Source organism: Camarhynchus parvulus, chromosome 6 (assembly GCF_901933205.1).
Source record: "Camarhynchus parvulus chromosome 6, STF_HiC, whole genome shotgun sequence".
In the NCBI taxonomy this organism is placed as follows: domain Eukaryota; kingdom Metazoa; phylum Chordata; class Aves; order Passeriformes; family Thraupidae; genus Camarhynchus; species Camarhynchus parvulus.
In genome coordinates this window covers 15,672,890-15,693,325 of record NC_044576.1, presented here as the reverse complement: position 1 = coordinate 15,693,325, position 20,436 = coordinate 15,672,890, and the positions used below count along the sequence as shown (strand labels likewise).

At 42.0% G+C, this 20,436-nt stretch overlaps 1 protein-coding gene across 3 annotated transcripts in view; it reads right to left on the bottom strand.

Annotated features, from left to right (window-relative positions):
* LOC115905384 (sorbin and SH3 domain-containing protein 1-like) overlaps positions 1 to 20,436 on the bottom strand; it is a 158,587-nt gene that overhangs the window by 51,996 nt on the left and 86,155 nt on the right. For 2 of the 3 annotated variants that reach the window (XM_030951625.1, XM_030951626.1), the window contains exons 4-8: positions 11,148 to 11,203; positions 10,245 to 10,310; positions 5,084 to 5,203; positions 3,564 to 3,590; positions 3,276 to 3,391 (exon numbers count right to left, since the gene is read on the bottom strand). In XM_030951625.1, coding sequence (XP_030807485.1) covers positions 3,276 to 3,391; positions 3,564 to 3,590; positions 5,084 to 5,203; positions 10,245 to 10,310; positions 11,148 to 11,157 — 339 coding nt within the window. In that variant the 5' untranslated portion in view covers positions 11,158 to 11,203. Of the gene's footprint in view, positions 1 to 243; positions 1,045 to 3,275; positions 3,392 to 3,563; positions 3,591 to 5,083; positions 5,204 to 10,244; positions 10,311 to 11,147; positions 11,204 to 20,436 lie in introns of all 3 variants that reach the window. The other variant, XM_030951624.1, reaches the window with a different exon arrangement.

The following is a 20,436-nucleotide window of genomic DNA, read 5'->3' as shown; positions in this document are numbered from 1 at the left end:
ACCAGTCCAACCCAACTCCCTACAAACACCACACACACATACACAGACACACAGATCAACACTGAGGGGGACACATATGGGGTGTTAAATATTATCAAGTAAAAGACCACAAGACTCAGGGCAGCACAACAAGTGCTGAGAAATTAAGGTAGGAGGGGAATAAAGCATTAAGGGAATATTGTAGCGAATTAAAGAACTGTTCGCTCAGCTGAAAGAAAACAAGGTTATGGAGAAAACATGTACCATGCTGCGTCCCATTGCCTTGTATGGTGGCTGTCGCTGCTGAGTAAGGTAAGGCTCTTTTCTCATCCTGTCCTCTGTGGCAGCTGTGCTCTGGGGCTCTAGCACTCTGTCCCTCACAGCTTGCGGAGGTGACGGCTGAGTCCGGGAGGGCTGGCCTGCACCATAACTAACTGCGTCTTTGCTGAGGACAATGTAAAAGTACGGCCTGGGAGGAATAGGAGGAGGAGGAGCAGCAGGAAGAGACTTTTCAGTGTCTGTTACAGAGGGAACAATGTTGGTGGCTGGTGCCTGAGTGAGCTCAGCGCCCAAACTGGTGCTGGCTGCTGGGTCATGTGTGGTGCCAGTGGAATTTTGAGCTGTGCCTGAGCAAGTGCTGTTAGATAAACAAGCTACATATAGTTTGCTGACCTTTTTATCCGCCTTCGTCTCATGACTGGAATTCATTCCAGCCTTACTACTGGGATCTGCCCTGACAGGGTTGAGTTGTATGGATGATGCACCTGATGAGGAGTGACTTTCCAAGAGTGGCTGCCCAGCATGCACCTCATCTTTGGGGCCTGAAGAGGGAGAATGCCCTGCTGGCAAGCCTTGCTTCCCACTGGGGACAGCCCCGTAGGGGGTGGGTGATGACAAATAACAGCGTGCACTGGTGTTTGGTGATGCACGCTGTGAGTAAGGCTTGGGTGCATTCAGGTACACACAGTCCATGATGGGCACTGGCAACAGGTTGGTCACTTTAGTGTCAGTGCGAGGACGCCATGCAAAGCTTTCCTCTTTGGGAAGAGGAGGACGGGGAGGAGCCTGATCAGGCAGAGTCAAGAAGGTAGGAAAGAGAGAGGAAGCAGCATCAAATGAAAGGAAAAAGGAAGGAAAAAAATTAAATTCTCAGAACGAATTTGATCATTAGACTTGGGTTAAGCAGGTTTTAATACAGCAAGAATAAAAAGCAAATACAGTATCTGGAAGGCCAGTGCAGAACTCACTCACATCTATCATCCCACACATTCTTTCTCAGCACAGGTCACTGCAGCACACAAACTTAACCCAGCCCTCAAGTCCCTGCCTATGTGTTTCTCTCTTTGCTCTCAATAATTCTCACTACTGTGTTGTTTCAAGAGCCCCGCACAGCTACACTCACCATGCCCTGGGAAAGCCTCAGTCAAGATTTGACATCATGGCTAACTAAATTCAGTCTCATGCTTGCATAACTAAACACTTCCCAGCACTGGGGACATTTGAAGCCAAATTCAGAGTTCTAGGCCATCTTTGCATGTTAAGTGCACTGCTGAAAAATGAATATTGCCCAGTTTCACCAATGCTAATGGAAGCAGACATCAAGCGAGTGCTGTAGCCTACTACAGCTGGCTAAGTAAAAAGTGAGTATTTCTCCATTCTAAAGGCCAGCTCTTCAATTCTCTTTAGGATTTTTCCATCCTGAAAATGCCTTCAGGAAGACCAGAAAAATTACAGTTTTTTTAGGAACTGAAATCATCAGAATTTGCCTCCAGAATCAAGATCACCAAGAGAGAAATCCTGCTTCTAGTAAACAATAAGAAAAGCTTTACTGGTTCTGGTACTTGGCAACATATAGCTTGCTAAGTCCAATTCATCTGCCTACTGCATTTGCAATTATAGTGAATTTTTTCTGAAAACCAAACTGTTTTGAGATAAAATTAAAACACAGAGGTTTCATTTTATTTATTGCTTTTTTTGCCAGTAGCTGAAAACAATGATCTACTGGAAAGAAGGGAATACCCACCTGGTGAACAACAGCTCCCTGGCTTTTTGCAAATTAACCCTTTGGAGACTGTGAAAGTAGGTTTTACAAACACCCCCATTGTCATATCTTTATGGGCAAAGGCTGCCTAAACCACTGCTAAAAATATCAAAACCAGATAATGAAGATGCCTTAACAGCTTGCAACATTCAAATCTGGAAAGAGACATCTTTTAAAAGTCATCCATATAGGACAAGTTGTGGCAAGTACCTATTCTTGTTATACGGATAGAGCTGTAGAAAAGTTTCATAAAATTACAGGTGCTGTTCCAAAATCTGCTGTCCTCATGTTGCCCCTCTGCCCCTCCCACCCTTTCCCTGAAGCATAAGGGAGTGAAGAAGTGGATTGGTTAGTGCTGTTCTAAAGGGCTTCTGCCTCTGAATAGGTTCATTCCTTTTGGAACTTCTTCTGTTTCAGCTCAGTTTGAACAGTAGTTCTCTAGACTTCTGTAAGAAGTATTATGTACGTCAGTGCTCATTCTGTTCATCAACAAGACCAGGAAAGGGCAACAGGACAGCTCTAAGCATTGAGCAGAAATGGGTCTCTCTTTAGGGCACTGCTCCTTTCCACACCTTCATTGGAGCTGTTCCTTCTCCCACTTTCACTTACAGTACCTGGTCTGTAGCATTGCTAAAGGGACCCTGATGATGGGAGCAGTCACACTGATAGGGGACTGGGATTTAAAGGGACTCTGTTTCACACAAGAATCCAGTTTCTAATGAAGGGTTTTCTTACCAGCCTCCTCCAGACTGCTTCTGAGTACCCCCCCACCCCCCCAAAAAAAAAGATGACATTGCACTCCTCTTAGCAGACTGATTTCAACCATTTACCTTCAGATACAAATAACCTTTCCCTTGCTGGCTTCTGTCAGTTACAGTGTAAAAACTGAAAGGCATTTCCCCAATATTTTATTTTTAATGTAGGGTGCAATTCTGATTTCAGCCTGCAGCAATTTCTAGGAAATAAAGCAGCATAAAACACAAAATAATTACAGATGGTTACTTCACCTTTTTTCTTGCAAATAGCGTTGTCCTCCTCCTTCATCCACTGAGGAAACAGTGTGGTGTGCCTGAATACATGAGCTCCACAACACTTTGCTGACATCGGTGATGCCCCCATTTTAAAGGCAGAAAAAGCTGAGGCACAGCAACTTACCCATCTGCAGTCAAGTCTGGAGTTCAGCCCAGGACTCCTGATCATGAATTCAGTGCTTGAACCCAGATGATCACCTCAGGGTCAGAGAAGAAAGGCTTACCTGTGGCTTGCTCTCTGAAGAGAGGTTTGGACGCACACTCCTATAGCCCTTGGCAGCCAGAGAAGATGGCTGGGCATCCCCATTGGCATCAGTGTTAGACGACGACCTCCAATCATCTGTGAGGGGAAAGAAAACTCAGATCACAGATTCCCTCCAGTGGCAGGATAAGTGAAAGGAGGGGACGCTTTTCTTCCTTCCCCTCCCCGCCTTTCTTTTTTTTCCCCCAGGCAACAAGAAATAATTCCAATAAGCAACGGAAGTAACAACAGAAGCAGCCATAGTTTATACCTGTTTCTGAGTTTTCTGGCTCCAGACCTAAGTGTTTCACAGAAAGGAGGTACAGAGGAGGTGGGGGTGGAGGATAGACATAGAGGAAAAGAAAGGGGGAAAAAATAAACCATTACATTTCCAGAAAACATGTACCAATTGAAGTCAAGAGTCAAGCTACTTCATTTCACACATAAAATGCTTTCTGACAGGGCTGTGTAATTACCATAGAGACCAGCCCTAAACATGATGTCCTCCTTGTTTCTGACCTTTGTAAACACAAGGCAATTCATTCAGAGCAATGAAGAAACAATTGTTCATTGACATTCTTACTTCAGAGGCAAAAAGGCTGCCCAGCTAGCTACTTTCTAAAGCTGCAGCTTGACATCCAGACACCATAAATTACTGGAAATGTAGGGACCCTGTATTCAGATTATGAAGACATAGCTATCCTTAACAATATCACTTTATGTGATTGAGATAAAGGATTACCAACAAATAGATCAAGTTTTGCAGGCTAAGTGCATGAAGGGTGTAATAAGATACATCATCACTTTACAAGCCAGTCCCCGCAGCTACATGCAGTGGTCTTATCACATATTTACCTGCTTCTCACTGGGCTCCTCCCCACCCTGTACCCATTTTGCTGCTTAAGTTATATGCACAAAGCTCTTCCAGCTCCAAAGTACATTTCATAAAGCAACTGAGAGAGTCAGCAAAAGAAGTATTAATGAACTGATTTCCATAGTAATGGACCCATTGCCATTCAAGCTCTTGGCAATTTATGAAGCCATCAACAGAAAGGCGAGAGGCAACAGTAGGGGGTAGGAGTGAAGAAAGAGAGAAAGGCAAGCATAAAAAGAGGGTAGGTCATGGGAGGAGCAGAACAGGAGAAGACAGAGCAGAAAGTGGCACATTAGGACTGGAATTAATGGAATTGCCCTTTCTCCAGCAATACAGTCAGAAACAATGTATGCTTTGCTTTCAGGAGCACGTTTTACCCCCTCCCCTTTAACAGCATCTTGCCTTTGGGAGCTCATCCTCTTTGCCAGCCCCACAACACTGGCCAGGTTTGCTATGCTGTGCCTGTCTCCCACAATTAAGTAATTACACATCTGCTATTGAAAGGCAGCAGAGATCTGTGGCGACGCTGTCCGGCTGGGGGACGCTTTGCCCGCTTCCCTGACAACACAGCTGAATGCTGCAGGGGCAGCAGCACTGCTCAGCTTCTTTCTGTTCCACCTCATGCCTGGCGTAAAAAGAGATGACACAGGCTGCCCTGGGAGCAGTGGGGGTGGGAGGGGAAAAAGAAAACTGAGAGTTTTTGGTGCTCCTGACAAATGTTAGTCAATGACTGAGCAGTCATGAAGCCGGCACTAGGAGTCAGTCTCTCTACTGGTCTGGTCCTTGCAAGAGGTTGCCAACTATGCTATGGAATTCTGGGCTTTAAAGCATAATTATAAAGTAAGCCCAAGATCCTGGACTGACCTGTCTTGAGGTTACTGTGAGTAACAGATGTCAGTTAACTTTCCACCACTTACTTTCAGGTTGCTCAGCATCCTGAGGACATGGTGAAGCGACATTCTGATTCCCTTCATAGGATGGAGTTGCCCGGAGAGTTACGGCTCCTTTTCCACTGCAGACTTTTGTGGGATCCATTTCTATAGGAAATGCACATGCACAGAAGAAACACATAGAAAGGGATGATGCAAAGCTATCAGGAGCCATCAGAGTGCTAGAGTAATTTTAGCATGGCTGCCTCCAGGTGAATCAATCTAGTAATGTTTGTGCAGATGAAGATTAGCTCTGTATTTAAAGCATTGAGAAATCAAAGCAGTTTTATATTCATGTAATCGATGAATGCAGCAGTTAATTTCTGAGTTGGTGCAACAGAGCTAAGGGGCGGTGGGGAGAAAGGAGTGTTTGAACCAAAGGTCACAGGGCCATTTGCTATATTTGTTCTACTTTGTACAGAGATACTGGACAAAGAAAGGACCGTCTTCCATTATGCCTGTAGCTCTTCTATAGGGATGTCCCAGTGACATAATGCACAGACTTTGTGTGCCAAAGCTTAAAAATGCCTTTTGTGGAGGACTGAAACAGGAAAAAAACCCCAAAGTTTTGACCACTGGAAGATAAAATCTTCTAATGATGCTGAATACGATCTAAAGGCAAGGCACTGCAAGTCACCTCCCTGCCATCTCCCCACTTCATTGCAGCGTTTCACCTTCTAACAAAGGAACCCAAATCCCAGAAAGTAGGAGATTTAACACATGCCTATTCAGAGCAACCTGTGATCATGATCAGATACCAGATCATGCCAGAATCCTTGCTGAGACACAATTCAGCACAGCTTCTGTGCAGGCTTACCTTTGTGTATTTCAGTCCATGATCTGGGTTTTCTCCTCCTGTCATCCTATTAAGTAATAACAAACCAGTACTTCAAAGCTACTTCTCTTTCTCCTCCTACTTAACATCTTTCTGGAGAGTTGCTTCCTTTAAGATACCTCTGGAAATCATAAGCCTGAAAAGCGCCTTGTTTCTCTAGGCTATTTCCATAGAAAAACACATCACCTCCTCTTCTCACGCACTATTAGTGACCCTGCAGCTGCCATCAGACTTCACTTACCTCCACAGAGGCACCAGCCCTATCATGACTGCACAGGAAGTGTGAAGAGGTACTGAGTGCATGATGCATTACACAAGTGACAACACAATAATTTCTGTTTTTATGGGTTGAGGATCCTTCTATCTCTGCATGGGGAAGGATGCAGCTCTTCTCCAGGAACTGCTATTATAACAAAAATGATGCCTTCAGACTGGAGAGAGGGGGCAAAGGCTGTTGTTTATTGTCCAGACAACAGCCCATACTTGCGCAGATCAGTATTCCCTGGCTGATATCAGCAGGGCAATGCCCCACCAAACCCACGTTAGTACAGTGCCATGAGACCGTGGTAAGACCTTGGCTAAGGTTGCAAACCATGCAAACCACAGCCAGTGAGGCCACAATATGGGGAAACATCAGTATGCCAGATGAACAATGGCAATAAGAAGAGAAACTCAATGAATGCCAGACTCCTGGCTCCCACTGAGACCCCTCTGTTCTGGAATCTCCACTGTTGAAGCCCTTACATAGGCTTCCAATGCTTTAGGGATTTCACAAAAAGCACAGTTTTAGACCCATACTTAGGACTATAATAAGGATGGAGTAAGTAAGAAATCAGAGGATGCTTTCCTATAGTTCAGCCTTTAGCTAACTGAGGTAGCATTGAGGCAGCCTCTGTGAGGGGAAAGACTATCCACCCAGACACATCAAAAGGTGTTTCATCCTTAAATATACCACAGCTGATCACAGCTTAAGGTCACCCACATTCCTGGTGAAATAGAAGTTGACTTCTCTGATTGATTTTTGCATGATTCAGGTAGTGTCAGGATTCCTTTTGCCCAAGAGTGCAGTTCTGGCTATCACAACACAGAGCCCAAGGACTCTATGGACTCACTTTCAAACCAAGGACAAAGGTTTAAGCTCCAAGACTCCAATTTTAAGAGTGCTGTAACTGTAAAGCATGGACACAATGCTGGGAGTCACTGGGCCTGATATAAACATCCACAAAGAGTGCAGGGTCCTCCTACAAACCTATGCCTACATTTGCTTCACAGGCACTGGAGAGAAATGGAAGCAGAGCTCAACATGTATGACATGCCAAAACAATATCTTCATCACAATGGAGGAGAATCAAATTTGGGAATCAATGCTTTTTTTTTTTTCCATACAACAGATTAAAGATTAAACCTGTATACTGCACCAAAAGAATAAGAGTCAGAAAAAAAATGCTGAATTAAAAAAAAAATTAAATGCTTTGAAAATATTCGAAAATAAAATCTTGCCAGACTATCTCACCTTGGGAGATGAAAACAAATGTCTGGAATGATGTATTCCCTCAAAAATGACAGAAAACAAGAATCTGAATTGCTCAGTATGGAAATCAAGCAGCTAGTAATAAACAGGACATGAACACTGTACTAGTCCAACAAAGCACATGTGTGACAGATTAGGAGAGACAAGCAGTATCAGCTACACTACTAGTCTGACTGTCCAGTAAAGTACAAGCATAATCTTGTACTTCTAGTGGGGAAGCATGCTCTTGGGGAGAGGGTGACAGCCTAACATCCTTACTCATTCACATGTGGATTAAATTCCGTGCATGTACAGGAAAACAAAACCATACCATCAATGTTGAACTATGCTTGAACCATTTGTTTTCATAAAAACCAAAGATATGCAGGAAACATTCTTTGGTTCTTCAGGAGTTTGGTTCAAAATGAGTCTATAATAATAATAACAATATTTTTCATAATCGAGCATTAGTAGAAGAGCTTACAATGATCCCAGATTCAAGCAGACACAACTAGGTCTGCAGAAGAGCAGCATAATTGAGAACAGTGTATTGTGCCATAAGAGCTAACTGGATTACCTACCAATGAAATCTGCAGCTCTGGGAGCAGTGAGAGGAGCATGAAGCTGAGAATAAGCCAAAGCATGTGGGTGAAGCAGAGAGACAATGATAAAGGGAGAGAGACAATGATGGCTAACTAAGGCATGGCAGGGGAGGAAAGAAGATACCTGTAGGCAGCACTAGGTGAGGAGAACTTTTCACTTTCTTCACAGGGATTATTTTAACGGCAGAAATAGAACGTGTACATAAAGGGACGTCAACAGCTGCAAACACAAAAGTGTAAATGGCACATCCAAAAAGGAAAGAACAGAGCTTGGGAAGCATGCCACAAAATTTTCTAACGTACTTGGAGACACAATAGCAGGAAATTTCAAATACAAAAGCAGTCTAGAGAGCAATGATGCAACTGTTAAAAATATCCCTTCATTTGCCCTAATTCAGGATGTGTCTGTTTTATGCAGCATACAGAACAGCTTACTGAATGGACTAACTAACTAGTGCTGACTGCCACTATGCTGCAGGCAAAAAGAATCTGGAAGCATTAGTTTTTAGAAGCCATCAAAAAATTTTAGTGTCATCATTTAACTGAGGTACACTACATGCAAAAATAAAAATGTTAAGTCAAACATTAATATGGTTCAGCAAAAACAAAATAAAGTGAAAAAAAACCAAACCAAGTACTGAAAGGCTGAGAGAAGAACATTAAACTAGCCACATTACATTAATTATGAATTTCATGGCTCATTTTTTTACAAGTTCAACAACAGAAGGAAGTAGAATAATCTTGAAAAAGGTCCCATGCTAAAGCGTAGCATCCATATAGCTATTTCAGAAAAAAAACCCCATCCATATAAACAGTAAATTGAAGAGATTCTGCTTGACTTCATTAGCTAGCACACTAATTATACTATATGTGGTAACACTGGGGAAAACCACACATAGCACTATGCAAAATTCTAGCAATTGTTACAAAACTGTTCAAACCAATGGGTACAAAGAGGGGTCAATGCGAAAAAGGCAGGACTATTCACAGGTGAAGCTCAACAGGAGCTGCCAAGATAAACATCTTGTATATCATGACTCTACCAGCATAATTTGAGTAGTGTTCTTGATTCTGCAGAGCCAGGATTTTCTTCTATAAAACCTGTTTCCTGCATGTATTTTCTGGAAAATGATAAATGTCTTGTCATATTTCATGCCATCTCCTGCCTGTAAAATCAGGAGTAAGAGGAACCACATTTCTAATACTTTACAGACTAACACTGAGCACTGGGCCAGCTTTGAGGCAGGCATTGACATCAGGGTGGTGTGTACGCCCCCTCTTGTGGCAGATCTTTTTGATACCCAGCAAAACTGGAGAGCACAGATTTCACAACCTAGAAAAGGGTCTCAAACATCAAAAGCCTGGGCAAAGAGCCTAACAGAAATTTTTCAAAACTCGTAAAATCATTAGTATTTAATTTTATATGTTTGCTTATTTTAATTTTTTTTAATAAAAGAGGAAATCAAATCAATCCCTGTTTTCCATACGTCCTGAGCAGAGACCTTGTGAATACAACAGGACCCAAATCAAACAGCCTGTGGCTTAGGAAACAATCTTGATTCTGTTCTGCTTTGAAACTGACTCAATTCATCCATCCACAATGCAGTCAAAATACTAACCACTATAAAAAGGCATCAAAGGAAAAGAAAGGAAATTAAACCAACAGAAAACCAGTCCATACCCACATACTTTCACTCTGCCAAAACAGACACTGTCACTCCACAAAACTGAATGCTATAAAGCACACTGCAAACTCACTGATGTTAACATGAAGACTGGTTTGTTTAGATTTTTTTCATCAATTAAATGGTTAGTTCCTGCTGTTTAATCCCAGACTCAAACCTTCACCTCCCCTGAAGTTAACACAGTTCACACACAGGCACCACACACCCATGCTGTCTCAACTCACTAAGAAACTGATTCGCAGGCGCTCACAAGTAGTGTACAGCTTTCCTCAACACAGCACTAAAAATATACAAAGAGGCAAGTCCAGCCTGCCACTTTAAAGAGACAAAGAACACTTGTTGAGCTAAGAAATGCTGCTGTTACTAGCATGGTGCCATACAAGACTTTTCTTGTGTCAGTCGCCAAGTGAACTGCATTTGGAAGCCCCCGCTGCAGTGAATTTCTGGGAAAATCAAGCACATCAGCAGCTGACATGCGGGAGGAGCTCGGGAGGTGTCTCTGGAGATCTTAACCCACCTTTTTCTTGTCCATTGCTGGTCAGCCCATTGACAACAGTTTTTGCAACATCAATTTCTTCATGTTCTATAAGAAAAATGGAGTTGTTTTCAGTAAAGATTTTTGCAAGTCTACAAGGTCTTCAGCTGACACGAATAAAACTGGCTCATATAAATTCAGGGAAGCACAGGAGACAGTGCTAGAAAGAGGCTCCAAAGCTCCTCTAAAGCCCTATTTCTGAACATGAATGAAACAAATCTACCTCTGTCACTCCTGACAAATGTTTGCCTAACATGTTCTTACAAACTTCCAGCACCACCCTAATGCAACCTGTTCCAGTGCTTACCAGCCTGCAAGCTTATCAGCACTTACACTGAATTCCCAGGTCATGTTTTTCTGGACTCTTTTCAAATAGTTCACATTTCTTTCAAAATGTTGTGCCAAAACCAGGATATGATACCCCAGTTGAAACTTGCTAAGATGCTAAAATTAAGTAGGAATATTATTCTACAGATCTTACAGATCTTTCTTCAAGTCTGGCATCTGCTTTATTTTTCACCCTGTTTTAGTCTGTCACCCAGACAAGCCCAGAAGTTTTCCTCTACCCAACTAGCTCCCATTTCCCAGTCCCCTGTTTTTCTTTGAACAGCTGATTTTTTCCTATCCATATGTCAAACAATGTTTTCATCTCTACTAAAATATATCAAATTCAGATGATTTTTTCAGGTTATCAGTAATTTTTAATTCTTATATTCCACACTGAAATAAGCTACAGGACCTAATCCAGTTCAAGATGTTTCTGGCTACTTTTTGGGCCAAAATTCAAGTAACAAATGCAAATAATTGCATCAGAAACAAACAGGAATATTACTAGTAATAGAAAGGAACACCAATGAGTGCAAGTAGAAAACAACACAGACTTACCAGAGCTCATTGTGGCAGAGGGACTTGCCTTTTCCACTTCTGGATTTTGTTTATGTCTGTTTAGAGTGAAAGGCAGAAAGATTACATTATGTTTCATGTCTGTCCAGACAGCACTGGACACAATGCTGAACATTCACCACAAGAGTCAAGGTAACAGTCGTAGTTTCTTTTAAAAAATTACTTTCAAATGCCAAGTGGATTCATGTCAAGCATCATATAATTTTTTTTTTGCTGATAATTATCATAAATTAAAGATGATTTCTACCCAATACAAGCACTGCTTCCAGACTTTAAGACTAATCTTCATATGAAATTGAAAGATAGTAATTTAAGTCTAAGAGTCTATAAAGGGCAAAGTGCAAGTCTGACTGGTTTCTAATATATAAACTCTGCATCACCTTTTGAGAGAATTTTACAAAATCAAAGTGACACTCAAAGCTTTAAACTAAAACCCTCAAATTAGAGCTTTTCCACATTTCAAGGCAATCTGGTGCTCATATCAAAGCTAGTCTCTCCTTTGAAAGATATAACAATACAGAAGAGATGCACTTGTTAAAATGCATATTATAACTTCTGCACCAATCATTTCCAGCTGTGGAATGCTGCTGATATTTCCAGGATCAGACTCCAGTAAGTGAAAGGTGAAAGCTGGAAGGTTTAATTCTCCTGTTACCAAAGGCAGTGAAATTGCCAACCCAAGAGAAAAAGTACCAGATGGGGATCAGAAGAAAAAGTCAATTTTCATGGTGATGCCAATCTGTGGAGGACAATTGTGAGGCCTATCTGCCCTCACTCCTCTGGGGACATGATACCTGCAGCAAACAGGTTTCAATGTCACTGATTGGTGGTTAGAATAGCCAAAGAGCATTTCTAAAAAAAAAAAAAAAAGTGTGTTTGACAAGACTGCTCAACTCGCTAAAGGTCCTAGGTTGAATTAAAAGTCCTTTAATTTTGCGTTCCAATCTCCATCTCTCCCCCCCACCAAAAAGTTAGCCCCAAATAAAGTGAGATCAAGTGCAGCTCCAGACAATTTATGGCTTTCATGACACCAATAGAAATATGCATCTGAAATCACAAAATCATGCAAAACCAAGAAGGCCAAACTGAAGAGTAGAGGGAAAATTGCTTGGGGAAACAAGGAACTAAACAACAGAGTTGGAAATACTTTTCCTTTTTTTCCTTTTACATGAATTGGAGGCAGCAGTGGAACATTGTAAGAGGTGAAAATTCCCTTCAGGGAATTGAATTTGTTCTCCTGCCTCAAGCATCTCCTTTCCTAACCAGCATTTATTTCATGCCAGCCAGAATAAAATGAGCATGTTCAACAGACACTCAAAAGGAAAGAAAACCCAACAAGCAAGAATAGTAACAGATGAGTCTATAAAATGAGACAATATCTGGGCTCCCCAGCAAGCCACCCTAGGAATAGCTGCCAACACTTAATTGTTTAAGTATTTCCTTCACTAAAATACTCACATAAGATATACATTGTGGGTTCATGAATCCTCAGCAGGATTCAGCCTAGCTCCAAGCTGATCCCAGTAAAATACAATGTAAAGTGGGGGGTACAGCACAAAATCAGTCAACAACAAAAACTGAGTCCAACTAGAAAGGCTGCCTGATTTTGCCTGCCCATACAGCATCTGCTTTTTATTTCTACCATTTCATATTATAAGCGAGTCCCTGAAATAGTAATGGTTGACACAGCCTGAAAATGTGGACAAACATACTTAGTAATAATGGTCCTTCTGATCTCTGTATGTTTGCATTCCAGAAAGATGCCTTAGTTCAAGTAAATCAAAAAGAAGCAGTCTAAAATAATGTTATCCAGCTTAAGGAGATTTGTAGCAACACTGTGCTTTTCTACCCATAGAAAAATGATACATATTAAACTCAGTGGGATAAAAAACAGTCCTTCCATGGGCCAGGAGAAAAGCACAATAAGGGGCAACACTGCAGTAAATCTCAGCTTTAGGAACAATCTCTCTCTGAAGCTGAGGAGGTTGCTGATACCCAGGTGTTTTAACTCAGCACTGGCCCTCCCCATGGACCTCCTGCAAGTCAATACAGAATTTCTTCCACTCCAAGCATCCCCAAGAGGTTGCAATGCTTTCTTCTGGTATGCAAGATTAAAAAGGAATGGAGAAAAATAATTCAATATATTACCTTTTCAGGGGAGGAAAGAGGATTTACTGGCTACAATGTCTGGGCAAAGGCAGGGTCCACTGCTGCTACAATGCCAGAGCAACACTTCCCCTCCCACAATAGGGAGCAATTAAACTCATGACCACATGCTTCACCCTTTTAAAAAGTCTCATTTGTTTGGAAACAGTGACATCACAACTGCCATAAAACTCTGATTTCAATCAGGCCTTTTTGATTCAAGTCTTGACATTGCTTACAGTGCAAAGCACTGACCTTCACTGCATTAAGAAAAGCATTTAGGAAAAAAATCCCACCAAAAAGAAGCATAACTTTAGCATTAATAGATTAAATTACCTTTTACAACAAGTGATTTGAGGAAAAAAACAAAGCAATAATTAAAGAAGATTGCTAATATTAAATGGAAGATGGGTACAAACCCATTAGATCTAGATTGGATCTGGAAAATTACTTTTCCACATATCCCCACACTTACTAGCAATTATAGAATTCAATTAAAATAACAAGCATCCAGTGTTCACTTACTGTGAAACTAATCAGCTTCCTTCAAGCACTCAAACACGTGCTTAGTGCAAGTTCCCACACACACAATGGATTCAGCATGCTCAGGGTGAGAGTAACCAATCCCAGGTCCCTGCACTGGTCTAATTCCAGAAACTCCATTTAAAAGCTGATTTTGATCAGCTGAGAATCTGCACACAGATCTGCTGCATACAAGTAGAAATAATCCTGTTTAGATTGACAAATTACAGTGCATGTTTGGAGTTGAGAACATGCTGTGGCACCTTATTGCATCAGGGCTAGAGAGTTATTCTACCTGTCTGCCACATACTTGATCCAAACCACAAACTGAAGTGCTATTAGGCCTATCCCAGTCCTAGGGCTGCTCTTGGGATCAGATGGACAGTCCAGCCAGGTAACACATCTGGCTCCACGGAGCCAGTGCAGCCAAGTATTGGCCTGTACCAGCTGGAAAGGCACATGCTGTAAGCCAGGGTGCTATGGATGTTTGGATGGTACATCCTTAGGTAGACTAGTGCCTGCCAGGCTGGGCAGACAGGCTGTCCCTGGAAACAGGTGGGTCTGGAATCATTTGCTGCTCCCTTCAGGAACTTTCACGGCCCAGCTGTTCCTTCAGACACACACAGTATGCACAGCAGTACTTCACAAGGGAGCATTACAAAGGGAACCAAGAACGAGGTCCTTCATGTCAGTGTTAAAAACTGAGAACTCCCTATTGCCAGATCAGGCAAGGAAAGAAAGAAAAATACTAGAAGAAGTACTCCAAAGCAAAACCCCTACATGTCTCCTTTCAGCTCCCTGCTCCAACCAGCTAACCAGTGTATCCTTGCCAGACTGGAATTAGCACCTTTCCTGAAACAACAGACATAGCAACAAAGGCTTCAAAGCTGCACACATGCAAAACACAATGAAAGGTAATGAATTCCTCAGGGCATAAGCCAGCAGCTGTAACCCTGAACATGCCAATGTCCATACGTAACATCCACCAACTCCTTGTCAGTTCAGCCCTACCTCTAGCCGGATGTTTAACTTTTCCTTCCTCCCTTTCACCCCCAACACATTTCTCCAAGGCTGCAGTCCCTTCCCTACTTGGTGTGGAAAAGAGAGCAGCATGTTCAGAAGCCTATTTAGGAGGAATGCAGATAAGTGGCAACCACTTCTGTACAGCCTGTCTGGATTATCTCACATGCTCTAAAGGTTTGAATACTCCCCCTACAAAGGCAGGGGTAACAAACAGCTCATTAATAGTTCTGAGCAAGGACACATGCTCTTAGGTCACTGGTATCTCAGCTAAGAGCCGTGGGCAGCCGTTATTTTTGGTGGTCTAATGTGAGTGTGGGGAAAAGTAACTTCCTTTCTTCCCTTGTTATTACTGACAGCTCTGGTGACTCACATAGCATTTTAAACCAATTGCTATGCATGAGATGAACATTCAAAACTTATTGTGCTTGTCCCTTATATTCCTGAGATGTAGACACCTTTATTTTTCTCAGTTTCAAGTTTTTCACATTTTCAAAGTTTTCTCTCTAAATGCAAGAAGAGCTTTAAGTGCTTTGTGGATGCATTTAAACGAAAAATCAAATTGTTATGTATATTAGTATAAAGTAGGAATTGCGGCTATCAGAAAAATTGCAAGCTTTCAGACTAAAAGGATGATTAGCAATGACAAAACTTACTTTTCACCTGGTTAAGTCTTAGACATCACTGGCAGCACTCACTTGTTTCACCCTGGCTCAGACCCTTTCTCACAATGCCATCAGTGTCCCTGACCCAAATGCTCCTCTTCAATGAGCCATGTCAGCAATATGGAGTCCCAAATCTGGAAAGTGGGCAAAGAGCTCCACTGCAGTCAGTGTCTCCCACCAGCATGCTTCTCTGCTTAAAGGAACTTTCTGGAAAAACACATCTCCTGTGCACTTCTCATCTCACATCATATAAAACGTGAAAAGAAAAAAATAACTTAGAATAGAGCAGGCAGCTCAGGTTAACCCAGGCAATCCGCTCTCTCTTCAACTATCATTATTCTCTTATTCTGGAATACTGAAATATGTTGTCTGTCATTTTTATTTTAAGGGTCAAAGAACATCCTGTCATTCCTTCAGAAGACATTGTGTTCCTAAGAATAAAAGTCATGAAAAGCCTGTGAGTAAGCAAGCAGTGCACATAGAATAATCACACTATTCTATACAAGACAACAGCTTCCACACACTCTTCAGCAAGTGTTAAAACAGCAGAGAGAGAGCACTGAAAGCTTACTAAATGAAACAAATGGCATCATTACGCACCAGCTTGGATAAGGTGTTCTTATAAATAATTGAACTTACAGCTGTTACAATAAACAAACACAGCACATTTCAAATGCAGTACTGCTTCCTTTTTTTCCTTTAAATATAGTGCGTGTCTGTTGCCTTCCAAACGACCAAATTAAATTATCTGGGGCATAGGTGCCAGGTTTTGTGCAATTTATAAGGAATGTGCCTCTCTAAATAACAAAAATTAAATAGGAAATGTAAACTAGGAGCTACAGCTTTAAGAATTCCGAGATGCTTTTGAACTAAGCCATCTTACAGTCGTCAGCTTCAGAGTAAACAAAGTTTACTGCAACCTGAGTTGACTCAGCTCAAGGTCACCACTTGTGGAGCAGGGAGCAGAAAAGAATCTCCTGGGTCATCCAGCCTACTCCCATGCTATTGCAGGCAACTGTGTCATACAACCCTGTGCAAGAACTCTTCACATTCCAGCTTAAAACTGCTAAAATTTCCCGCCTCCACTGCTCTTCCTGGAAGCTTGCTCTAGAACTCATTCCACTTACGGCATGAATGCTGTTTCTCATCTGCAACCTAAATCATATTCATGAGCAGCTGCAGATAAATTGTTTTGCACCAGCACAATTTTTCTGTTTAAGCAGGTCTTCCTCCTTAAGAAGGAGGACTCACCCCTATCCACACATTTTTAGAAAGCAATTGCACCTCTGAGTCTTCCTCAGAAGTGCAATTGTATTCCCAAAGAAATTGGCCAGCATGCTGCTACCCATCTCATTAAAAATCTGGCAAATAGCGAAAGACTTTAAAAGGTCAGCAGGCCAAAGTCTAAACTCCACTGAACGTCACACAGGCAGTGAGCAAAGCTTACAGCTGACATGCCCAACAGCTGAACAGCAAGGCTGAAAAGGTAAATCATCTCTTTTTGTCCATTCTACCTCTAACCTCTATACTAAAATGAATTCCATTATCAGTGCTAGTTCAGATAGCGACTTGATGTCTATAGGAACTTCCCTGCAAAGAAACAGACTGGAATAATCTCATACTAGCCACTAAACCTTCATTAAAAAACACTGACTTATACCTGGAAGATTGTGTGGATGAATGGTGGCTCTTGCTTGAGCCACCAACCTCCTGCTCTGCTGCAGACTCAGGGTTGAAAAAACAGCCATCCAGAAGGTTGTTTGGATCACAGCAGACTTGACATGCACTTTACCACCATTCCTCTGGATAAGAAATTGCTTACATTCCTGCCTTAAAGTCAAAAACATTTCTTCTCCTGACAAAAGACTCTCCTGACAATAGACTCCAAATATACTGTAACTGGGCTTTGACTTCCTCCTGAGTCTGTCATGACTGCCCTCTGTCTTTAGTATTTGGTGGCTGAGACATGGTGACAGTAGCCCTGGCCCATGTATCGTGGGTGTCAGCTGAAGAAACAAATGCCTTTCTGCCACACCCATATGCCCAAGCAACTCACATGAACATTTTGAAACTTCAGAAGGAAAACCAACATTTTCCAGGATATATTAAATAAAGTGTCATCTCCATCTTAGCAAAAGACACAAAGCACAGCCTTTGACAGCAGCAGCAGTTGAGATTTCTGTTCAGATTTATCTGCAACATGTATGATCACATCTCATAGAAGGAAACACTTTACAAACAAGCCAATGTATGTCCTATAAAAGGGAGCTCACTGGGCACAGATCTCAGGCTGCCAGCTCCAGGGAAAGCTGTAAACATTCAACAGCATACCACAACCTGGGACTGTTCAGGACACTTAACTGAGATTCACACAGGAACTGGGGCAAGGAACACCCAACTACTGAAATTGGATTTTATTTACAGGTAGGGGGTAATTAATTCCATGACACCCAATTTACCTTTGTTGCAAAAGGAAAATCTTTCAATCTGCAATGACCGCACCTAGCCAAGATGATGCTGCCTTTGTACTTCAGCTGGAAGAAATGGAGGATTCATTGAGTTCAAGCTGTTGTGAGACTACTTGTAAGAGCTGTGCAGCTGGGGTGCTCTGGGTACTGCACCTAACTCTCTGCAGACCTCTGATATGGGGCCACTTGTGCTTCAGCAGAACAATTGCTGTAAATAAACAGACCCAAATTCCAGAAGCCCTAATTATGTATAACAATGAACTCATTCAGCTGACTGCAGGATTGAGGGACACAAACAGTGCACTGCATTTACTACAGTGAATGGCATTCTATAAATACAAATCAATTAGATCATCTAAACAACATCCAGCAGCTTCTCTTGCATGACTATGTATAACAAAGACTACAAAGGCTGTCTTCACCTTTATCACACACTCTCACACAGTAAAGTAGTAAATAAGAGGAAGTTGCATTAAGTAGAAATACTAATTAAAGAATGACTAGTGTCAAAGTTCAAATCCAGTTTACAAACATTTCATAAAAATTAGAGTAAAGAGAAGACTCTGATGCACCTTTGAGATATAAAACAGATACTCTAGATACTTTAATGCTACAGACCACCTTACACCATTCCAGACACATCCTGAGATTTCCAGTTGTGTAAGGCAGAGGAATTGTGCAGGCCTGAATGAGTGCTCACTGTGGCAGCCACACCAAATGTTAATTACAACCTCTTCTAGCATTAGCTGTTCTAAAGCTCTGTACAAACACTCACTAAGCTAAAGCTAATATTTTTCAAGACATATAGGTGATAGTTTTATTTTATACCAAGATGGAAGATTTGGGCCTCTATCCTATGCAACATCCAAAACTAGCTGATGTGGCGTAGTGTAGCAGGGCCTTATAAGTATCAGTCTTACAGGTTGCTTTTTACAGTTTCAAAATAAGAAAAATCCATTTGAGAGTTGGTCTCTTTTACAAACAACTGCAACAACCTCCAGAGAACCACAGAGAGCTAAGTCTAACCAAACCACACAGGGAGCCAGGCATACAATACTGCCAACATATCTCTGACAAGCCTAGTTGGAAGCAAGCTGAAATGAGACAAGGTCATTTTCTTTAGCCTCTTCCAACCTGGAAACACTGCTATGCTAGCAAAATTGCCAGGGGACTAATTCATCTTCCTGGATATCAGACACAAAATGGTCTCAGCAAAACTCAGAAGACTGGCCACTGGCTTGCTAGTCCTGATGGACTGTGCTGCCTCCAGAGTCACCTACACGCCAGAAAGAAGGACACAGTGACTGCTTCTCTACTCACTACTGAAAACACTTGCAGAAAACCAAACTGATGAGTGAAGCAACAGTCTGACATTCCAAATGCTTCCAGAAATAGCAGAAAGTTACATTCCAGAAGCCAGTCCTCGTCTTTACTTCCCTCTGACTCCTCCTGCCTCAGGTGACAAATTCATATATTGCTGAGAATTCCACATCCATTCTCTTCACTTTCCTCTTAAGTAGCTGCCTCAGAATCTGCATTCAGGAGCTCCTTTCAATTTCTCCTTCCCATTAAAATAATTAGGAGAAAGATCCAGTCACCAGGGTAAGGAGGTAAGGACATTTCCCTTAATGAGAAGTGCCCATTTCCCTTAATGAGAACACAAACCCACGTAATGACTACCTTGATTTGCCTCTTTTGCCTGAAATACCAGCCAGAAATACCTATCCAAATGAAAGCAGCATTTTGAAAATCAGCGTGCACTGCCCTCCAGACCTACCCACTCAGTGTATATTAGCACATGCCAGAGTCATATAAAGTCCTGGGAGCTCAGCTCACAGCAGGTCTAGCAGAGGTAGATGTGACAAACTGTGACTAAAAACCATACTGGTGTCCTTACCTCAATTCAGCCTTTTCAGTCAATGGAGCCATTTTCTTAGTCTCTTGATTTCACTCCATGAGAGGCACGAAAGAGTTAAGAAAACCTTTCACTGTGTTGCCCAGTCACTTGGCTGCTGAAGTGTAAGAAATTTGTGGAGACATCTCTCTTTTTCTCTGGCACCCTTAAATACTTTGCTCCTCCTACTGCTGTGCTTTTTACTTCAATTAGCCAGCTGGTTCTTAGTCACCCCATCCTGTCACTAGGCTTGCTCACCAACAGCCACCCCCACCCAGCCTGCCTGTCACTCCCCTGCCACTGTCATCACCAAGGACACTGTCTCTTCCTGCAGCTCTGGAGCTGGGGAAGGGAAGGAGAAAAAGGTTGGAGGTGACACTCCAGGGTAGCATTGGTATGGGATGCACTTGAGAAGTGACAGAAAGACCTTGAAGGGATGTTAAATTACAGTGAAAGTACTTGAAAAAGCACTTTTCTGTTTTTTTAAATCAGGCAGCATCCACTTGTCTAGGAAGGAAAATTTTCATTAGCACTGGACATGGCAGATCCTATTTCAA